Source organism: Calliphora vicina, chromosome 4 (assembly GCF_958450345.1).
Source record: "Calliphora vicina chromosome 4, idCalVici1.1, whole genome shotgun sequence".
Classification (NCBI taxonomy): domain Eukaryota; kingdom Metazoa; phylum Arthropoda; class Insecta; order Diptera; family Calliphoridae; genus Calliphora; species Calliphora vicina.
In genome coordinates, this window is record NC_088783.1 from 118,625,630 (window position 1) to 118,646,049 (window position 20,420).

The following is a 20,420-nucleotide window of genomic DNA, read 5'->3' on the forward strand; positions in this document are numbered from 1 at the left end:
GAACTAGAACAGAACTAGAACAGAACTAGAACAGAACTAGAACAGAACTAGAACAGAACTAGAACAGAACTAGAACAGAACTAGAACAGAACTAGAACAGAACTAGAACAGAACTAGAACAGAACTAGAACAGAACTAGAACAGAACTAGAACAGAACTAGAACAGAACTAGAACAGAACTAGAACAGAACTAGAACAGAACTAGAACAGAACTAGAACAGAACTAGAACAGAACTAGAACAGAACTAGAACAGAACTAGAACAGAACTAGAACAGAACTAGAACAGAACTAGAACAGAACTAGAACAGAACTAGAACAGAACTAGAACAGAACTAGAACAGAACTAGAACAGAACTAGAACAGAACTAGAACAGAACTAGAACAGAACTAGAACAGAACTAGAACAGAACTAGAACAGAACTAGAACAGAACTAGAACAGAACTAGAACAGAACTAGAACAGAACTAGAACAGAACTAGAACAGAACTAGAACAGAACTAGAACAGAACTAGAACAGAACTAGAACAGAACTAGAACAGAACTAGAACAGAACTAGAACAGAACTAGAACAGAACTAGAACAGAACTAGAACAGAACTAGAACAGAACTAGAACAGAACTAGAACAGAACTAGAACAGAACTAGAACAGAACTAGAACAGAACTAGAACAGAACTAGAACAGAACTAGAACAGAACTAGAACAGAACTAGAACAGAACTAGAACAGAACTAGAACAGAACTAGAACAGAACTAGAACAGAACTAGAACAGAACTAGAACAGAACTAGAACAGAACTAGAACAGAACTAGAACAGAACTAGAACAGAACTAGAACAGAACTAGAACAGAACTAGAACAGAACTAGAACAGAACTAGAACAGAACTAGAACAGAACTAGAACAGAACTAGAACAGAACTAGAACAGAACTAGAACAGAACTAGAACAGAACTAGAACAGAACTAGAACAGAACTAGAACAGAACTAGAACAGAACTAGAACAGAACTAGAACAGAACTAGAACAGAACTAGAACAGAACTAGAACAGAACTAGAACAGAACTAGAACAGAACTAGAACAGAACTAGAACAGAACTAGAACAGAACTAGAACAGAACTAGAACAGAACTAGAACAGAACTAGAACAGAACTAGAACAGAACTAGAACAGAACTAGAACAGAACTAGAACAGAACTAGAACAGAACTAGAACAGAACTAGAACAGAACTAGAACAGAACTAGAACAGAACTAGAACAGAACTAGAACAGAACTAGAACAGAACTAGAACAGAACTAGAACAGAACTAGAACAGAACTAGAACAGAACTAGAACAGAACTAGAACAGAACTAGAACAGAACTAGAACAGAACTAGAACAGAACTAGAACAGAACTAGAACAGAACTAGAACAGAACTAGAACAGAACTAGAACAGAACTAGAACAGAACTAGAACAGAACTAGAACAGAACTAGAACAGAACTAGAACAGAACTAGAACAGAACTAGAACAGAACTAGAACAGAACTAGAACAGAACTAGAACAGAACTAGAACAGAACTAGAACAGAACTAGAACAGAACTAGAACAGAACTAGAACAGAACTAGAACAGAACTAGAACAGAACTAGAACAGAACTAGAACAGAACTAGAACAGAACTAGAACAGAACTAGAACAGAACTAGAACAGAACTAGAACAGAACTAGAACAGAACTAGAACAGAACTAGAACAGAACTAGAACAGAACTAGAACAGAACTAGAACAGAACTAGAACAGAACTAGAACAGAACTAGAACAGAACTAGAACAGAACTAGAACAGAACTAGAACAGAACTAGAACAGAACTAGAACAGAACTAGAACAGAACTAGAACAGAACTAGAACAGAACTAGAACAGAACTAGAACAGAACTAGAACAGAACTAGAACAGAACTAGAACAGAACTAGAACAGAACTAGAACAGAACTAGAACAGAACTAGAACAGAACTAGAACAGAACTAGAACAGAACTAGAACAGAACTAGAACAGAACTAGAACAGAACTAGAACAGAACTAGAACAGAACTAGAACAGAACTAGAACAGAACTAGAACAGAACTAGAACAGAACTAGAACAGAACTAGAACAGAACTAGAACAGAACTAGAACAGAACTAGAACAGAACTAGAACAGAACTAGAACAGAACTAGAACAGAACTAGAACAGAACTAGAACAGAACTAGAACAGAACTAGAACAGAACTAGAACAGAACTAGAACAGAACTAGAACAGAACTAGAACAGAACTAGAACAGAACTAGAACAGAACTAGAACAGAACTAGAACAGAACTAGAACAGAACTAGAACAGAACTAGAACAGAACTAGAACAGAACTAGAACAGAACTAGAACAGAACTAGAACAGAACTAGAACAGAACTAGAACAGAACTAGAACAGAACTAGAACAGAACTAGAACAGAACTAGAACAGAACTAGAACAGAACTAGAACAGAACTAGAACAGAACTAGAACAGAACTAGAACAGAACTAGAACAGAACTAGAACAGAACTAGAACAGAACTAGAACAGAACTAGAACAGAACTAGAACAGAACTAGAACAGAACTAGAACAGAACTAGAACAGAACTAGAACAGAACTAGAACAGAACTAGAACAGAACTAGAACAGAACTAGAACAGAACTAGAACAGAACTAGAACAGAACTAGAACAGAACTAGAACAGAACTAGAACAGAACTAGAACAGAACTAGAACAGAACTAGAACAGAACTAGAACAGAACTAGAACAGAACTAGAACAGAACTAGAACAGAACTAGAACAGAACTAGAACAGAACTAGAACAGAACTAGAACAGAACTAGAACAGAACTAGAACAGAACTAGAACAGAACTAGAACAGAACTAGAACAGAACTAGAACAGAACTAGAACAGAACTAGAACAGAACTAGAACAGAACTAGAACAGAACTAGAACAGAACTAGAACAGAACTAGAACAGAACTAGAACAGAACTAGAACAGAACTAGAACAGAACTAGAACAGAACTAGAACAGAACTAGAACAGAACTAGAACAGAACTAGAACAGAACTAGAACAGAACTAGAACTAGAACAGAACTAGAACAGAACTAGAACAGAACTAGAACAGAACTAGAACAGAACTAGAACAGAACTAGAACTAGAACAGAACTAGAACAGAACTAGAACAGAACTAGAACAGAACTAGAACAGAACTAGAACAGAACTAGAACAGAACTAGAACAGAACTAGAACAGAACTAGAACAGAACTACAGCCTGAAGTAGAGCCTGAACTAAGGCTTAATATTTCATAAACCTTATACTTTAAATCCATATTATGAATTCTGCAATTATTATTCAATTTTGTACTCTTAAATGTGTTTTTCAGTATCATTATAATATTTAAAACAATTACTGTTCAATAAAGTTCATATGTCAGCCATCATTTTTTAATCATAATATATTTTTTATAAAAATTGTGTTAAATGAATGTAAATATTTACTGTGTTACTTTGTTGGAATTACAAGTTTGTCATTTATATTTTGCGTAACAAAATTGCAAAATAAAGCGAAACATTGTTTTACAAATATTGTGTCATAAATGACATTTCTTGTTAGCCATAAGTGGTATTCTGTGAATTGCTTTTAAAATTAAGAACAAAAACAATGGAAATGAAAAACAGTAACCATAAATGTGGCAATAAAATATGGTCATCAAAAAAACTTGTTGCCTTAAATGCGTTTACAAGGACGCTGAAAACAGCAAGTTGGCGGAAAGCAATTGTGGCCAGAAAATTGAAGGCTATAAAGACAACCAATAAAATTCTTAAAATACTTCAAAATATCTTGTTATCAATGTTGTGAAAAAACAAATTGAATGTATAATACAGATATACTTAACAAATTTCGTGTTTGTAGATAATGGTCTCTTAAAAGTTCTTAGAATTTATTCAATGAGCTACCTTTACGTACTTAAGTATGTTTTTTTTTAAATCTTCATGTATCTTGTTTTTTTTATTTTTTAAGATGTTTTGTTGTTTTAATTTATTCCAATTTATTCGATTATGGGTTTATCGTTACGTATGATTGTTATTTAATTTTCTTATAATTAAATATCACTCATACGTCCATGTATATTAAGTCAAAATGGTGAATGGTTTGGCAAATGTTCAAATTTTATTACATTGCTTTGCTTTCTTGAAACGATTAAACAATTTGCAACCATTTTTAGTTGATTTTATTGATAACCTTCATTATATAAATTAACTGAATTGAAAATGTTTTCGTTATAGGTCATAGGGCAATATAGAGCAAAATGTTACATTTCCAATGCAAAAAGTTTCCCTCAAAAATCTAGTTTTATATTTCTGAATATCCAAATATTAGACTTTATTAGAATTCTCAGGTCCAGACGTATGAGTAATATTTATTTTTTTATATAGAAATAAATATTACTCATACGTTCAAGTATTATTTTTTAACAAATTTTCTAGTTTTTCATTATTTTTATTAAGATTTTGTTTATATTTTGCCTTTTGAACTCTCAACAATCAATTTTTCCATATTTTATAAATTGCTAAACAAATTAAACAAAAGAATTATAAGGGTTGGGTATCTTGAGTGTGTACTCGAAGCCGATATTTTACTATAAATAATATTTTAGTCCTTGATTTCTCTGTAAAAATAATAAACAAATTTTATTTTTGTCCCTATTGTTAAATGACTTATGGACGTTTGTTAAATAAACAATAATAGTTTTTTTTGTTCTATAGTCTTTTATAATATTTCTTTAACAAAAATTTATGGTTACCTATAGTTTTATCTAAAAACCAGAAGAAAACACAAGCTGTATATAATAGATCAACAGAATTTTCTGCTGGACATAATAAAGTTTATGATTCAAAGCCAACAATACAGGTAGTTTTATAAAGGTTTTCTATGAATTCAAAATTGCCAGGAAGTTGCTGGAAAAATCATATTTATATTGTATGTATTTCAATGTAAATGTGAGTTTTATTAAAGTTGTTGCTACGATTTTGAACAAGGATTGCAAAGGATTTATGATGTGAGGTATTCATATATTTCCTTGAAGTGATTAAAGCTGATTTTTTATTATAAACTTCACCATGAGTGCTATGGTGATTGGTACAGCATTCCTTTGCGACCCTATAAAGAGGTGATATTCTGGAGCATTATAAATAAATGTTCTCCAAAATTTTAATAATTAAATCAATAAATGCAATTTCTGTGCAAAATAACATATGTGTGGAAAATCACACATCATTGTAAACAACTTAGATTGTTGAAGAACTCTTTAAAAAGTATATTTGAATCAGTAAAAGCTCAATCTATAAAAATTACATAGAAATTACATATGTGTGAAAAACCACACATCAACATTTCAGATATCCCGTTACCAAAAAATATGTTTGAATCAATCAATGCGATTTCTGAGCAAAATACATAGAAATTACATATGTGTGGAAAATCACACATCATGATAATCAATTTAGATTGTTGAAGATCTCTATAAAAAGTATATTTGAATCAGTAAAAGCTCTATCCATACAAAATACATAGAAATTACATATGTGTGGAAATTCACACATCATGGTAAACAACTTAGATTGTTAAAGATCTCTTTAAAAAGTACATTTGGATCAGTAAAAGCGCTATCTATACAAAATACATAGAAATTACATATGTGTGGAAAACCACACATCAACTTTACAGATATCTCGTTATAAAAAAATATGTTTGAATCAACAAAAACGCAATCTGTACGAAATACATAGAAATTACATATGTGTGGAAAACCACACACCAATGTAAGCAACTTAACTTTTCAAATATCTAGTTATCAAAAAATATTTTTAAATCAATTAATGCGATTTCTGAGTTTTTAACATGATTCTTCTTTGAATTCCCATTTTATTTGTTATACACTATAATTATCATTAAAATCTGATATTTTTTCCGGCATTTGTTATTACATTTCCTTTATATATTGTCCTTGTAGTCTTCCTGGCTCCTAGTTTTACAGCTTGTTCTCTCTAAATTGCTTCATAACAAATGCAAATTATAACAATTTGCAACACAAGTATTGTTAATATCATTATCAAACTACTGGTCACTTTATTATTGCAATTTAATGAGTTTGAGGGTAATTTGTATATATTTGTTTGCATTTTAAATAAATAGAATATTTATTTTAATGACTTTGTTTTCAAACAGAAATTTCCATTATCTAGAATATTATCTATTTAAGTGTAACAATGCACATTGAGGAGAAACTACAAAAAATCAAGCACCATAGCCCCCAAATAACATATATACATGATATGTAGATCAATACAACCCCTATAGTCCAACTAATTTTCGAAAAAAAAAAACGAAAACAAAAATTTGTTTTACACCAAAATTTTTTTTCAATTTTTTTTCACCAAATTTTTTATAAAAAAAAAATTTTTTAACAAAAATTTTTCTATCAATTTAGCACAGAAAATGCCTTAATTTATTCAAAAACATTTTTGATAAAGAGATATTTCAAAAGTTACGTTGCTTACCCTGATGTGTGAGTATCCACACATATGTTATTTCTATGTATTTTGCACTATTCTTGTCACCAAAAATATTTTTTTAAATTAAAAAAACTTTGCTGCATTGTATATAAGATTTGTCACAAACGAATCTAGCCCTCGTACGTTTTATGTGTGGAAAATCACACATCAGTGTGAATAACTTAAAATTTCAAAGATCTCTTTATAAAGTATATTTGAATTAATAAAAGTGTTATCTATAATAAATATACAAAAAGTATATATGTGTGGAAAACCACACACCAATTTTTTTGGATATCTCGTTACCAAAAATTATTTTTGAATCAATTAATGTGTTTTCTGTGCATTATGTATATAATTTAAACATGTGTGGAAAACCACACAGTGCAAAATATGTAGACATAACACAAACGAATCTAGACCTCGTACGTTTTATGTGTGGAAAATCACACATAAGTGTGAATAACTTAAAATTTCAAAGATCTCTTTATTTATTTGAATTAGTAAAAGTGTTATCTATAATAAATACACTGAAATTACATATGTGTGGAAAACCACACATAAATTTTTTAGATATCTCGTTATCAAAAATTATTTCTGAATCAATTAATGTGTTTTCTGTGCATTATATATATAATTTAAACATGTGTAGAAAACCACACAGTGCAAAATATGTAGACATAACGTATGTGTGGAAACAATACACAGTAAAACAAGTAAAATATCATGGATGTTTTACTCTCAATAGAAAAACCTTAAAAAAACACATTGTTTTATAACATTTGCAATTAGTTGACAATTTTAGCTGCATATTTATAGGCTGCTCTACATTTGTTAAATTGTTGCAGTTGTTAACATTTTCTTACTTTTATTTCTCCGGAAATTTACATGTTTCATCATTGTTATAATGTTAATTTAAAGTAATTAGGGGTAAAAAAATAAACTTTCACTTAATTGCTAGAATTATGCGGATTTTTGTTTTCACTACTGCTGACTGTTGCACAAAAAATATGCATTGCTCTATATTTTGCAATTTTTTACCAAGAAGAATAAAAAAAAAATGTAAATATGATTTGTTTAAACTGGAAATGAATATAAAAGAGAAAAGAAGAAATGTATAGAATAAATGTGTATAATAATTAAAATGAAAAAATAAATTTAATAAAAGGAAATATAACAGAAGAAAACTATAAAATAAGGACTAGTATAAAATTGCTTAATATAAATAGCTAAAAATAATGAAAAAATTTATTAATCAAAAAAAAATTTATTCGGCAAAAAAAAATGTTCAAGCTAAAATAATTGTTCTATTCAAAAATTTAATTCTTATTTACAATGAAGGGTATACATGATTCGTTATAACCGAATATGGCTTTAAAACTAGTTTTAATTTATTGCCATAAGTAAAAAAAGAGAATTTGGAAAATTCTAGCATATTTTTAGGGGCTGCATAATAATTGCAATAAATTTTGCTGATGAATGTATAAGTTATGCTCATTAGTTTAATTAATTTAAATCAGGTTAGAAGTATTATATTGCCAGGTAATATTAGCTATGAATTAAATACAAAAAAAAATATTCTATTTTAATATATTCCAGGAAGAAACTTAATAAGCAAATATATGTATAAGGGTTGTTTAAAATATATAGTAGTTGATTTAATTATTATTTATTAATATAACCAAACAATAAAGCATAATAGTTATGCAACAGTAAATTAAATTATAGTAAAAAATAAATAACAATAACAGAAATATATAAAATATTTTTACAAATACATTTAGATATTAAAGCTACAACAATTCGTCTTAGTTAATAATAAATATATTCTTTTTTTATTTTCCATAAAAGCACTTATTCTTAGTAAGTATTTCCAACAGCACTTGAGAATTTTTGTTCATAATATATAAAATATTCTACACAAAAATTCCTTTAGAAATTCTCAAAACTCTTGCATTGTTGAATAGCCAAAGGAAGAAATTGAACAGAAATTGACAAAGTGTGAATATTTGTATTACAACACAATGACAAAAATGTTAAACACAAAGGATTTGTTGAAACAGATAATAAAAGAAAAATAAAATCGTATTGTTAAAGAATATTTAAAGATGTTAAATACAAGAGATATATAGAAAAATATGTAAAATATTTCATTTCTCAAAAAACAAAAAAATAAACAAAATTTAAAGCATTATTAAATTATCTAAATGGATAAAAGTGCTTAAGAAAACTAAGAAATACAAATAGATAAAATTATTCATATTTTTTTCAAACATACTTTTTTCAACTAATTTTTTTCACTCAAATTTTTTTTTTCAGATTTTTTTCTTCAAAATTTTTTACACAAATTTTTTTTACAAAAATTTTTTGTCACCAAATCTAGTTTTTCAAATTTTTTTTCACAAAAATTGTTTGTCACCAAAACTAGTTTTTTAAATTTATCTTTCAGTATACTTTGGTGCAGGGTATATAAGATTCGTCACAAATGAATCTAGCCTTCGTACTTTTTAGTGCAAAATATGTAGAAATTTCCTATATGTGAAGAACCACACACCAACGTCACTTTTTAAACCAATAAATGCGATTTCTATGCAAATACATAGAAATTATATATGTATGGAATATCACACAACAGGGTAAACAACTTAACTTTTCAAAGAACTCTTTATAAAGTATATTTGAATTAGTAAAAGCGTTATCTATAATAAATACACAGAAATTAGATATGTGTGGAAAACCACACACCAACTTTTTAGATATCTCGCTATAAAAAATTATTTCTGACTGAATTAATGCGTTTTCTGTGTAAAATAAATAGAAATTCACCTTCGTGAGAAGGGTATATATAAGTTTGTCATTCCGTTTGTAATTTCTACATTTTTCATTTCCGACCCTATAAGGTATATATGTATATACTGGATCCTTATAGATAGCGTAGTCGATTAAGCCATGTCCGTCTGTCTGTTGAAATCAATTTTCTGAAGACCCCAGATATCTTCGGGATCCAAATCTTCAATAATTCTGTCAGACATGCTATCGAGAAGTTTGCTATTTAAAATCAGCAAAATCGTTTCATAAATAACGGAGATATGAGCAAAAAACCGGGACAACCTTGATTTTTGACCTATTTTTTATCTATATATGGATTACTAAGTCTTAATATAGACAATACGGATATCTAATGATATATATTTCAAAGTCCATTGCAACGAGAATTTTTTTTTCATCCAAAAATTTTTTTTGTCATAAATTTTTTTTCCAAAAAAAAAATTTTAAATTTTTTTTAAAAAAAATTTGGAAAAACTATTAAAAAATAAATTAAATTTTGTTTACCTAAAAATTTTAAAAAAAATAATTTTAAAGTATAATTTGGTGAAGGGTATATAAGATTCGGCACAGCCGAATATAGACCTCTTACTTGTTTTTAAATCAATTATGCGTTTTCTCTGTAAAATACTCAAAATTGCATATGTGTGGAAAACCACACATTAGGGTAATCAACGTAACTTTTTAAATATCTTTTATCCCATAATTTTTGGAACATTAGATGTGTTTTCTGTACAAAATACATAGAAATTTCATATGTGTGGAAAATCACACATCAGTGTAAGCAACGTAACTCTTTATTAAAATATATATTTTAATCATTTAATGAGTTTTTTTGTGCATAATATAATATATATGTATATATAAGTGTGATTTTCAATACATGTAATCTCTATATTATATATAAATTACATGTGTGGAAAACCACACATCATGTTAAGTAACTTTTTAAATATTTCTTTATCAAAAAATATTTTTGAATCAATTAATGTGCTTTCTGTGTAAAATAAATAGGATTTACATATGTGTGGAAAACCACACATTCGCATAAGTACTGTATTTTTTGAAACATTTCGTTATCAAAAAATATGTTTGAATCAATTAATGCATTTTCTGTGCTAAATTGATACGCCACGGAAATGCCAAGAAATTTCATGACGAGATGAAGGTTAAGTAAATTTTAACATTAAAAAAAAAAGCAGTAGATATAAGTTAAAATGCCTTTAATATACAACATCATGAGTAATAATTATTTAAACACCAAAGACAGCTTAAAAAGCTTATTAATTAAATTTACTTACTCCTGCATCCTTTCGACATTTGTAAAGTGCTTCGTGGGTGGCTTTGCTCAACATGTATTTAAAACTTATTTTATGTAAGTAAAATTTTATGCATGATTTTTGCTTTTTTACATATCAGCAGTTCTTTTTAATTTCAATTTCATTTATGTTCAGTTGGTTAATTTTATTGATATGTAAAGTTGAAATATATCTTTATTCTGCCGCAGTAGATATTTTTAATTTACATTTGTTTATTTAAGCAGATATATGTAACTTCAGTTTGTTTTATTTTTTTATACCCTACACCATGAGTGAAGAAAACTTGAAAATTTTATTAAATTTTAAGCATTATTTTTATACAAATTCATATTAGTAAATAATAAAAGTACAGAACTTGACATATTTCACTTTATAACCTAATTTATTTATAAAAATAAAAAATTCCACTTGTATTTTGATTATAAAATTTTTTTGATGTGTTGACCTTAACTTAAACTTGGCTTTATGTTACTTAATTTTATTTTTTAAATAAAAAGCCTTAAATGTTAGCTTTCATTTAAGATATTACGCTTGAAATTCAAAGAAAATCCGAAGAAGTTATAGAGAAATTTGTCTGAAAAATAATAATTAATATTAAGTATACGCACCCTCAATATAAAAATTATTTTTTCCATTTTTTTAAGTTTTCTTGAGTACTTTTTGCAAAAACCTTGATTTTATTTACTTGCAAAAACTGCATTATTACGCATGTATTTTGTTCATAATACAAAAATTAAATTTGAAAACTTTTTCTATTAATTTTTTATATTTTTTTAAAATTTAATTGTTCACTTTTGCACATTTTTCTCAACAACCTGTTTTTTGTGCTGACAAATTGGGGCTGTCATAGAATAATAAAGTAAGACTTGAAAATATAAAAAAAACATTTATATACAGGGTCTTTCAATAAGAGCTTCCAAAGTCGTCCTCAAAAAAATATGGTCGCCAGCACAAAATCCGCTCCTGCATTTCCTGGTATCGTCACAGAAGGCCCACTCACTGTAAAATGGATTAAGCAACTTTAACATTTGCACGTCTTGTTGAAAACTATATCTTTTCATTGCGATTCATTGCAACTCTCAAAGTTCGAAAGATCCTATCGGAAGATCCTTTATTAAATATTATTCTTTACAAAAATTTTTTTAAAAAAACTTTACAACTATGACATGACTAGAAGTACTTCCCCTGTTGTCCTTCATATGTATAGCTGCTTTCCTTGGCTGCTGCCAACATACATGAAAATGATTGAATGCCAACCACTTGCCACTTCAACAGCGAAACTGAAAAGATGAACAAAAATATATATAAAAAGCACTTAATTATGCCGCATATCCTATTTAATTCGTTTAGGAGGTTAGTGAAATTCTTCCAGAGTGATGAAAAGCTAAAGTCAACCACAAAACAGTGACTAAAAGTTGAAAATAATTATAATGTTTTATATTTGTTCATTCACTCTTTGAACTGTATCGTTAATCCATCATTTTTCAACACAAATTGTGTTGGAATAACAAAGTGTTGGAGTTTCTTTTTTCATTATTATGCAGCATGATTTAGAACATCCAAAAAGTACAGGTTAAAACCAGCACTTTATAAAATGCTGTTTTGTTTCTCAATTTTCCCACAATAACGTGTTGATATTTAAATTTGATGAAAAGCTGAAAAAAAAAACGGATAATCTTTTGGGTTCGTGCTACATATTTTAACCAAAAGTCATGTAATCATGAAATCGCACTTAATCATGAGGTAAATATACCAATATATCCTTGTTAAAACTCAACAGTTATTAAGTGCTGTTTTATGAACAAAAAGGATACAATATAATGAATGAAGTGGAATGGTGTAACTTGAAAATCTTGTAAAATATATTTTCATAATTAATGGATTTTGCAGGCAAAGGAGGATAATCATGGGGGATATTAAAATATTTAGAATTATAGAAGGTTAAATAAAAATTAACTCATATATCACCCTTGTGTGGAAAACAACACAAAAGAAATATTTTTTATACATCAAACAAAATATTGTCAAGTTCTCAAAAGCACAGAAAACGCATTAATTTCTCGAAAAATATTTTTTGATAGCGAGATATTTAAAAAGTGACGTTGCTTACCCTGGTGTGTGGCTTTCCACACACATGTAATTTATATTAATTTTGCACTATGAAAAAAGTTAAATTATGTAAGCGTACTCATAACCGAAAAAATTGGTTAGAAATAAATTTTGGTGAAAAAAATTTTATGAAAAAAATTTGGGTGAATAAAATTTGGAAAAAAAAAAAATTGAAGAAAAAAAATTTAATGTTCACAAAATTTCATGCCACATCAATTTAGCTCAGAAAACAAATATATATATATTGATAACAAGATATTTAAATGATGACGTTGCTTACCCTGGTGTGTGGTTTTCCACACATATGTAATTTTTATATATTATGCTCTAGGAACAAAAATTGTTGTCATCAAATGCTGTTCCAGTAAAAAACCGAAAAAAAATTATGAACAAAAATTTGGTGAAAAAATTTTTTTGGTAAATAAAAAATTTGATGTTCACAAAATTTCATGACACATCACTTTAGTGCAGAAAACTTATTAATCTAGTCAAAAATATTGTTTGATAACAAGATATTTATAAAGTGACGTTGCTTACCCTGGTGTGTGGTTTTTCACACATATGTAATTTCTATTTATTTTCAAATATAAACAATATTTGTTGTGTGGTTTTCCACACATATGTAATTTTTATTTATTAAGCTCTAGGAACAAAAATTTGTTGTCTTGAAATGTGATGTTCCAGTCAAAAACCGAAAAAATCTACGAAATTTTTTTTTTGCTGAAACCAAATTTGAGTGAGAAAAAAATTTTTGCTAAAAAAAAAATAGTGTTGAGAAAATTTCTCGACATATAAATTTGGCACAAAAAACTTATTAATTTAGTCAAAAATATTGTTTGATAACAAGATATTTATAAAGTCACGTTTCTTACCCTGGTGTGTGGTTTTTCACACATATGTAATTTCTATTTATTTTAAAATATAAACAAAATTTGTTGTCGTTAAAAGAGCTTTTCCTGAAAAAAACCCGAAAAAAAATTTGTGGAAAAAAATATTGGTGAAAAAATTGATATTGAAAAGATAATTTAATGTTCACATAATTTCCTGCCACATAAATTTAGCACAGAAAACCCATTAATTTATTACAAAATATTTTTTATAACGATATATTTAAAAAGTATTGTTGCTAACCCAGGTGTGTGGTTTTTCACACATATGTAATTTCTAATTATTTTGCAATATGAACAAAATTTGTGCTGCTCCTGTTGCTTGGAAAAAATTTAGCTGATAAACAAACAAGTGAACAATGGAACTGTAGCGTGGGCTGTTGCCTTGATGACTCTTTTATGCTGTAAATACTTGTCTTGATATTGCTGTAAACTTTTAAGAATTTCTTTTCGCATATCTTGTTTTATGAAACAATGTTATTTTCTGATTCTTTTTTCCATTTTAAGTACACATTCATTGTCAATTTCTAGCTACAAATGAAACATGAATTTTAGTTTTGTTATTTTATACAGAAAAATATTTTCTAACATAGAAAAATATAAAATATAGTACAATAAAACGTTGTAGTTTACTAAGCATTCCATAAACTGTTTGTTAAGGCTAAAAACTACAGAATAGGAGAGCACAAATATCCAAGAGTTATAAAGAATTTGGTGTCATTAAAATATGGCTCTGAAAATGGCTACAGGCAACTAAATACGAAATCATCGCTAAGGTATTTCAAACAGGGAAGCAAGACTAACAGAAAAAATCAAAAAATTTATTTAAACAAATTTTGTAATTCCCCAAAATAGACAAAATTAGAAACTAAACGAATAGCATGAAATAGAAACCGGTTTCTATAGAATAGCATGAAATAGAAACCGGTTTCTATAGAACAGCATGAAATAGCAACCGGTTTCTATAGAACAGCATGAAATAGCAACCGGTTTCTATAGAATAGCATGAAATAGCAACCGGTTTCTATAGAATAGCATGAAATAGCAACCGGTTTCTATAGAATAGCATGAAATAGAAACCGGTTTCTATAGAATAGCATGAAATAGAAACCGGTTTCTATAGAATAGCATGAAATAGAAACCGGTTTCTATAGAATAGCATGAAATAGAAACCGGTTTCTATAGAATAGCATGAAATAGAAACCGGTTTCTATAGAATAGCATGAAATAGAAACCGGTTTCTATAGAATAGCATGAAATAGAAACCGGTTTCTATAGAATAGCATGAAATAGAAACCGGTTTCTATAGAATAGCATGAAATAGAAACCGGTTTCTAAAGAATAGCATGAAATAGAAAACGGTTTCTATAGAATAGCATGAAATAGAAACCGGTTTCTATAGAATAGCATGAAATAGAAACCGGTTTCTATAGAATAGCATGAAATAGAAACCGGTTTCTATAGAATAGCATGAAATAGAAAACGGTTTCTATAGAATAGCATGAAATAGAAACCGGTTTCTATAGAATAGCATGAAATAGAAACCGGTTTCTATAGAATAGCATGAAATAGAAACCGGTTTCTATAGAATAGCATGAAATTGAAAGCGGTTTCTATAGAATAGCATGAAATAGAAACCGGTTTCTATAGAAAAGCATGAAATAGAAACCGGTTTCTATAGAATAGCATGAAATAGAAACCGGTTTCTATAGAATAGCATGAAATAGAAACTCTATAATTAATATTAATGAACTAATTTAATTAGTTTCCCTTTATCAAACAAGATAAAGATCGATATCTTTTCGCACTTTAGCCACAGCTAATTACTGCCTGAATTTAACCTTGTTTAGTTAGTTTTCTGTTATGTTTGTATTCAAACTAGTAAATCTATGGCCGAAGACTTGAACGCTAGTATTCTACTTAAAGAACTAAAACCTTACCAATGGATATTTTCCATTTTTGGCTTGAATTTTCCACCATTTTTAATATATCGTTCACATAAAGATGTTAAATATTACTTGGTGCTTATAATTTATTTTCTATACTGTGTAATACTTTTTGTAGATGCTGTCTGGGCTGCTTATATACACAGTGTTATTATTAAAGGATGGGCTGTTACACTCCAGTTGGATTATTTGACGGAAGTAGTTACTTATATGCAAAACATTTTCATGGCGGGATTACAACTGGTTTTCCTATATAAATGCTGGTGTGGTCATCTCAATCTTCTGGAGATTTTACAATTGATCAATAAATTGGAACATAATATGCTAAAGATATGTCCCATTATATTTAAGAATCAAATGTTAAGAAAACGTCTGCTAATTACCACTAGCCTATTTTTAATCATGTTGGTTTCCTTCTTAATTTTGCTCAACTATTACTTGACCGCTACTAATTTGGAGCTGAGAAATAAACTATTCTTTGCATTTTTCCTGATGGTGGTTCAAATAAAATTCCTGGACTATGGAATTTATGTTCAACTGATATACGAATATATGTTGATGTTGCTGAAAAGCTTACAGTGCCTACGAGAGAAGGTGGAAAATGAAGTGGATAGGCAACAACCTTTGGCTGGATATTATCACAAATCTTTGAGGCAAAACCAAGCTTGTCTAATGGAAATTTGGTTTGTGGTCTATAAATTGGAGCAATATTTTGCTTGGCCTATATTTATATTGTTCTTCTACAATGGAATTATCATTTTGTATACGGTGAGCTGGGCCTATGTTCAATATCTATTCGAAATTAAAACAAGATATCAAATATGTAAGTGTAATTTAAAAAAAGCAGGTAGCGATTTCTTGAAAATTTCCCACAAATTAAACTTCTCATTTAGAATAGCAAACAAAATTATGAAATTCCTTATTTTCTTCCCACTTTTTTTAGTACGCTTGGCCTACATTACTGTTGTCCTACTCAATATGCTTTTATTATGTTATTTGACTCAAAAATGCATAAATGAGGTAAGTAACTTTTAAGCTATCTCCTTTGCTATAAAACAAGTTTTTGATTTGTTTTTAAATTTTAGTACCAAAAGTTTTCCTATTTGCTGCTCAACTTTAAATTGTATCCTCATGATGTGCAAATGAAAATGATCTCAAGGGAATATTCACTGCAATTGATGCATCAAAGAATACAATTTACTTGTAATGGTTATATGGATATCGATCTAAGTTATTATGGTAAGGTAAGTAGAGGCTTCAAAATATTATAAACACTTGCTACTGTCTACTTCTGTCTGTATATTTTAGACAACTTTTCCCATAAGAAAAGTCGGTCTATTCTAGCCAACTTTTCTATAAGAAAAGTCTGTCTATTCTAGCCAACTTTTCTATAAGAAAAGTCTGTCTATTCTAGCCAACTTTTCTACAAGAAAAGTCTGTCTATTCTAGCCAACTTTTCTATAAGAAAAGTCTGTCTATTCTAGACAACTTGTTTATAAGAAAAGTTTGCCTATTGTAAACAACTTTTCTATAAGAAAAGTCTGTCTCTTCTAGACAATTTTTCTATAAGAAAACTCTGCCTATTCTAGACAATTTTTCTATAAGAAAACTCTGCCTATTCTAGACAATTTTTCTATAAGAAAACTCTGTCTATTCTAGACAACTTTTCTATAAGAAAACTCTGTCTATTCTAGACAACTTTTCTATAAGAAAAGTCTGTCTATTCTAGACAACTTTTCTATAAGAAAAGTCTGTCTATTCTAAACAACTTTTCTATAAGAAAAGTCTGTCTATTCTAGACAACTTTTCTATAAGAAAAGTCTGTCTATTCTAGACGACTTTTCTATAAGAAAAGTCTGTCTATTCTAGACGACTTTTCTATAAGAAAAGTCTGTCTATTCTAGACGACTTTTCTATAAGAAAAGTCTGTCTATTCTAGACAACTTTTCTATAAGAAAAGTCTGTCTATTCTAGACAACTTTTCTATAAGAAAAGTCTGTCTATTCTAGACAACTTTTCTATAAGAAAAGTCTGTCTATTCTAGACAACTTTTCTATAAGAAAAGTCTGTCTATTCTAGACAACTTTTCTATAAGAAAAGTCTGTCTATTCTAGACAACTTTTCTATAAGAAAAGTCTGTCTATTCTAGACAACTTTTCTATTAGAAAAGTCTGTCTATTCTAGACAACTTTTCTATTAGAAAAGTCTGTCTATTCTAGACAACTTTTCTATTAGAAAAGTCTGTCTATTCTAGACAACTTTTCTATTAGAAAAGTCTGTCTATTCTAGACAACTTTTCTATTAGAAAAGTCTGTCTATTCTAGACAACTTTTCTATAAGAAAAGTCTGTCTATTCTAGACAACTTTTCTATAAGAAAAGTCTGTCTATTCTAGACAACTTTTCTATAAGAAAAGTCTGTCTATTCTAGACAACTTTTCTATCAGAAAAGTCAGTCTATTCTAGACAACTTTTCTATAAGAAAAGTCAGTCTATTCTAGACAACTTTTCTATATGAAAAGTCAGTCTAATCCAGGCAACTATTTTCTTTTTTACTTTTGTTTTAAATAATCGTTTTTTTTTTTCTTTTTTGTTTTAGACAATTTTGGTCATATTCGCGTATGTGATAATTGTGCTGCAATTTAAATTAACTGACGTAAGTGAAGGAATTCGAAGAGCCACAAAACATATGTTTCAAAGACTTTAGTTGTAGAAATGTTAAAATAAAATAAAATTCAAAAACTACTTGCAAAAGTTTTCAAATAGTTTAAGAGTAACTGACATCGTATGATGAATATTTATTAAGTGAATTCAATTAATATCAAGCATACGTCTATATTAAATATTTTTTGCTTTATTTTTATAACCAAAAGGCCTGAGATGCGTATATTATTTCATTACTAAACAATGAATTTATTTGGGTATATAAAAATACATCTAAAGACTGACTGCTTATGTATTTCGATCATATTGTGCTGATGCATTTTACAGTAACTGTTCCGTATTTTAGCAAATGTAGGGAATCTTATATGGCCATTTTTTATAACAAAAAATACACTGTAAAGATATAAAGAATATACATATAAGTAGACAATCAAAACTTGGCTAGAAATGGGTCAAAGGAAGTTCGTAATAATTCGATTTGTCCTACACAAAAGTTGTCTGTAATAGACAGTTGTCTAGAATAGACAGACTTTTCTCAGAGAAAAGTTGTCTAGAATAGACAGACTTTTCTCAGAGAAAAGTTGTCTAGAATAGACAGACTTTTCTCAGAGAAAAGTTGTCTAGAATAGACAGACTTTTCTCAGAGAAAAGTTGTCTAGAATAGACAGACTTTTCTAATAGAAAAGTTGTCTTGAATAGATAGACTAAATTAGACATACTATTCTTATATAACAGTTGTCTTTTTCCAGTACTTTGAATTTTATGTTTGATATGTTAAATGAAAGCTTTTGATTTGAGTAGTAAAACTAAGGGTTTTTCTCAACATTTGATTAGCCACTTAAATAATTATTTTATTCCCTCAAAACTCAATAATTAATATTAATGAACTAATTTAATTTGTTGCCCTTTATCAAACTAGATAAAGATCGATATCTTTTCGCACTTTAGCCACAGCTAATTACTGCCGGAATTTAACCATGTTTAGTCAGTTTTCTATTATGTTTGTATTCAAACTAGTAAAGCTATGGCCGGAGACTTGAACGCTAGTGTTTTGCTTAAAGAACTAAAACTTTACCAATGGATATTTTCCATTTTTGGCTTGAATTTTCCACCATTTTTAATATATCGTACATATAAAGATGTTAGATATTACGTAGTGCTTATCATTTATTTGCTATATTGTATAATACTTTTGGGAGTTGCTTTCTGGGCTGCTTATATTCACAATGTCATTGTTAAAGGATCTGCGGTTAGACTGCAGTTGGATTATATGACGGAAGTAGTTACTTATATGCAAAACATTGGCATGGCGGGATTGCAACTTTTTTTCTTATATAAATGTTGGTGTTGCCATCACAATCTGCTAGAGATTTTAGAATTGATCAATAAATTGGAACATAATATGCTAAAAATATGTCCCATCATATTTAAAAATCAAATGTTAAGAAAACGTTTGCTGATTACCACTAGCCTATTTTTAATCATGTTGATTTCCTTCCTAATTTTGCTCAACTATTATCTGAGCTCTAACAATTTGGGAATGCGAAATAAACTATTCGTTACATTTTTCTTGATGGTGGTTCAAATAAAATTCATAGACTATGGAATTTATGTTCAACTGATATACGAATATATGTTGATGTTGCTGGAAAGCTTAAAGTGCCTACGAGAGAAGGTGGAAAATGAAGTGGATAGGCAACAACCTTTGGTTGGATATTATCACAAAACTTTGAGGCAAAACCAAGCTTGTTTAATGGAAATTTGGTTTGTGGTCTATAAATTGGAACAATATTTTGGCTGGTCTATATTGATACTGTTCTTCTACAATGGAATTATCATTCTGTGTACGGTTAGCTGGGCCTATGTTCAATATCTTTATGAAATTAAAGCAACTTATCAAATATGTAAGTGGAATGTAATGAAACACGAAGCGGTATATTGAAAATTTCCTGACAAACTTATTTTCTTCCCACTTTTTTTTAGTACGCTTGGCCTACATTACTGTTGTCCTACTCAATATGCTTTTATTATGTTATTTGACTCAAAAATGCATAAATGAGGTAAGTAAATTTTAAGCTATCTCCTTTGCTATAAAACA

General features: G+C 28.7%; 2 protein-coding genes across 2 annotated transcripts in view; both read left to right on the forward strand.

Moving 5' to 3' along the window:
- The first annotated feature begins 15,603 nt into the window (after positions 1 to 15,603).
- Positions 15,604 to 18,365, forward strand: LOC135958739 (putative gustatory receptor 98b). The gene is made up of 4 exons (XM_065509633.1): positions 15,604 to 16,483; positions 16,604 to 16,680; positions 16,746 to 16,904; positions 18,258 to 18,365. The coding sequence occupies exons 1-4, from the start codon at positions 15,604 to 15,606 to the stop codon at positions 18,363 to 18,365; spliced, it is 1,224 nt and encodes a 407-aa protein (XP_065365705.1).
- A 1,590-nt stretch (positions 18,366 to 19,955) lies between these two features.
- The window catches only part of LOC135958740 (putative gustatory receptor 98b), a 43,753-nt gene continuing 43,288 nt past the window's right edge, over positions 19,956 to 20,420 (forward strand). Inside the window, exons 1-2 of the mRNA XM_065509635.1 lie at positions 19,956 to 20,226; positions 20,306 to 20,382. Of these exons, the coding sequence (XP_065365707.1) occupies positions 19,956 to 20,226; positions 20,306 to 20,382 (348 nt within the window). The remainder of the gene's footprint in view (positions 20,227 to 20,305; positions 20,383 to 20,420) is intronic.

Bases quoted from the DNA above. Each gene is read 5' to 3' on its own strand.
- LOC135958739 (XM_065509633.1), top strand. From the start codon at position 15,604: ATGGCCGAAGACTTGAACGCTAGTATTCTACTTAAAGAACTAAAACCT. The intron at 16,681-16,745 runs GTAAGTAACTTT...TTTAAATTTTAG, and splicing joins CTCAAAAATGCATAAATGAG to TACCAAAAGTTTTCCTATTT. The intron at 16,905-18,257 runs GTAAGTAGAGGC...TTTTTGTTTTAG, and splicing joins ATCTAAGTTATTATGGTAAG to ACAATTTTGGTCATATTCGC.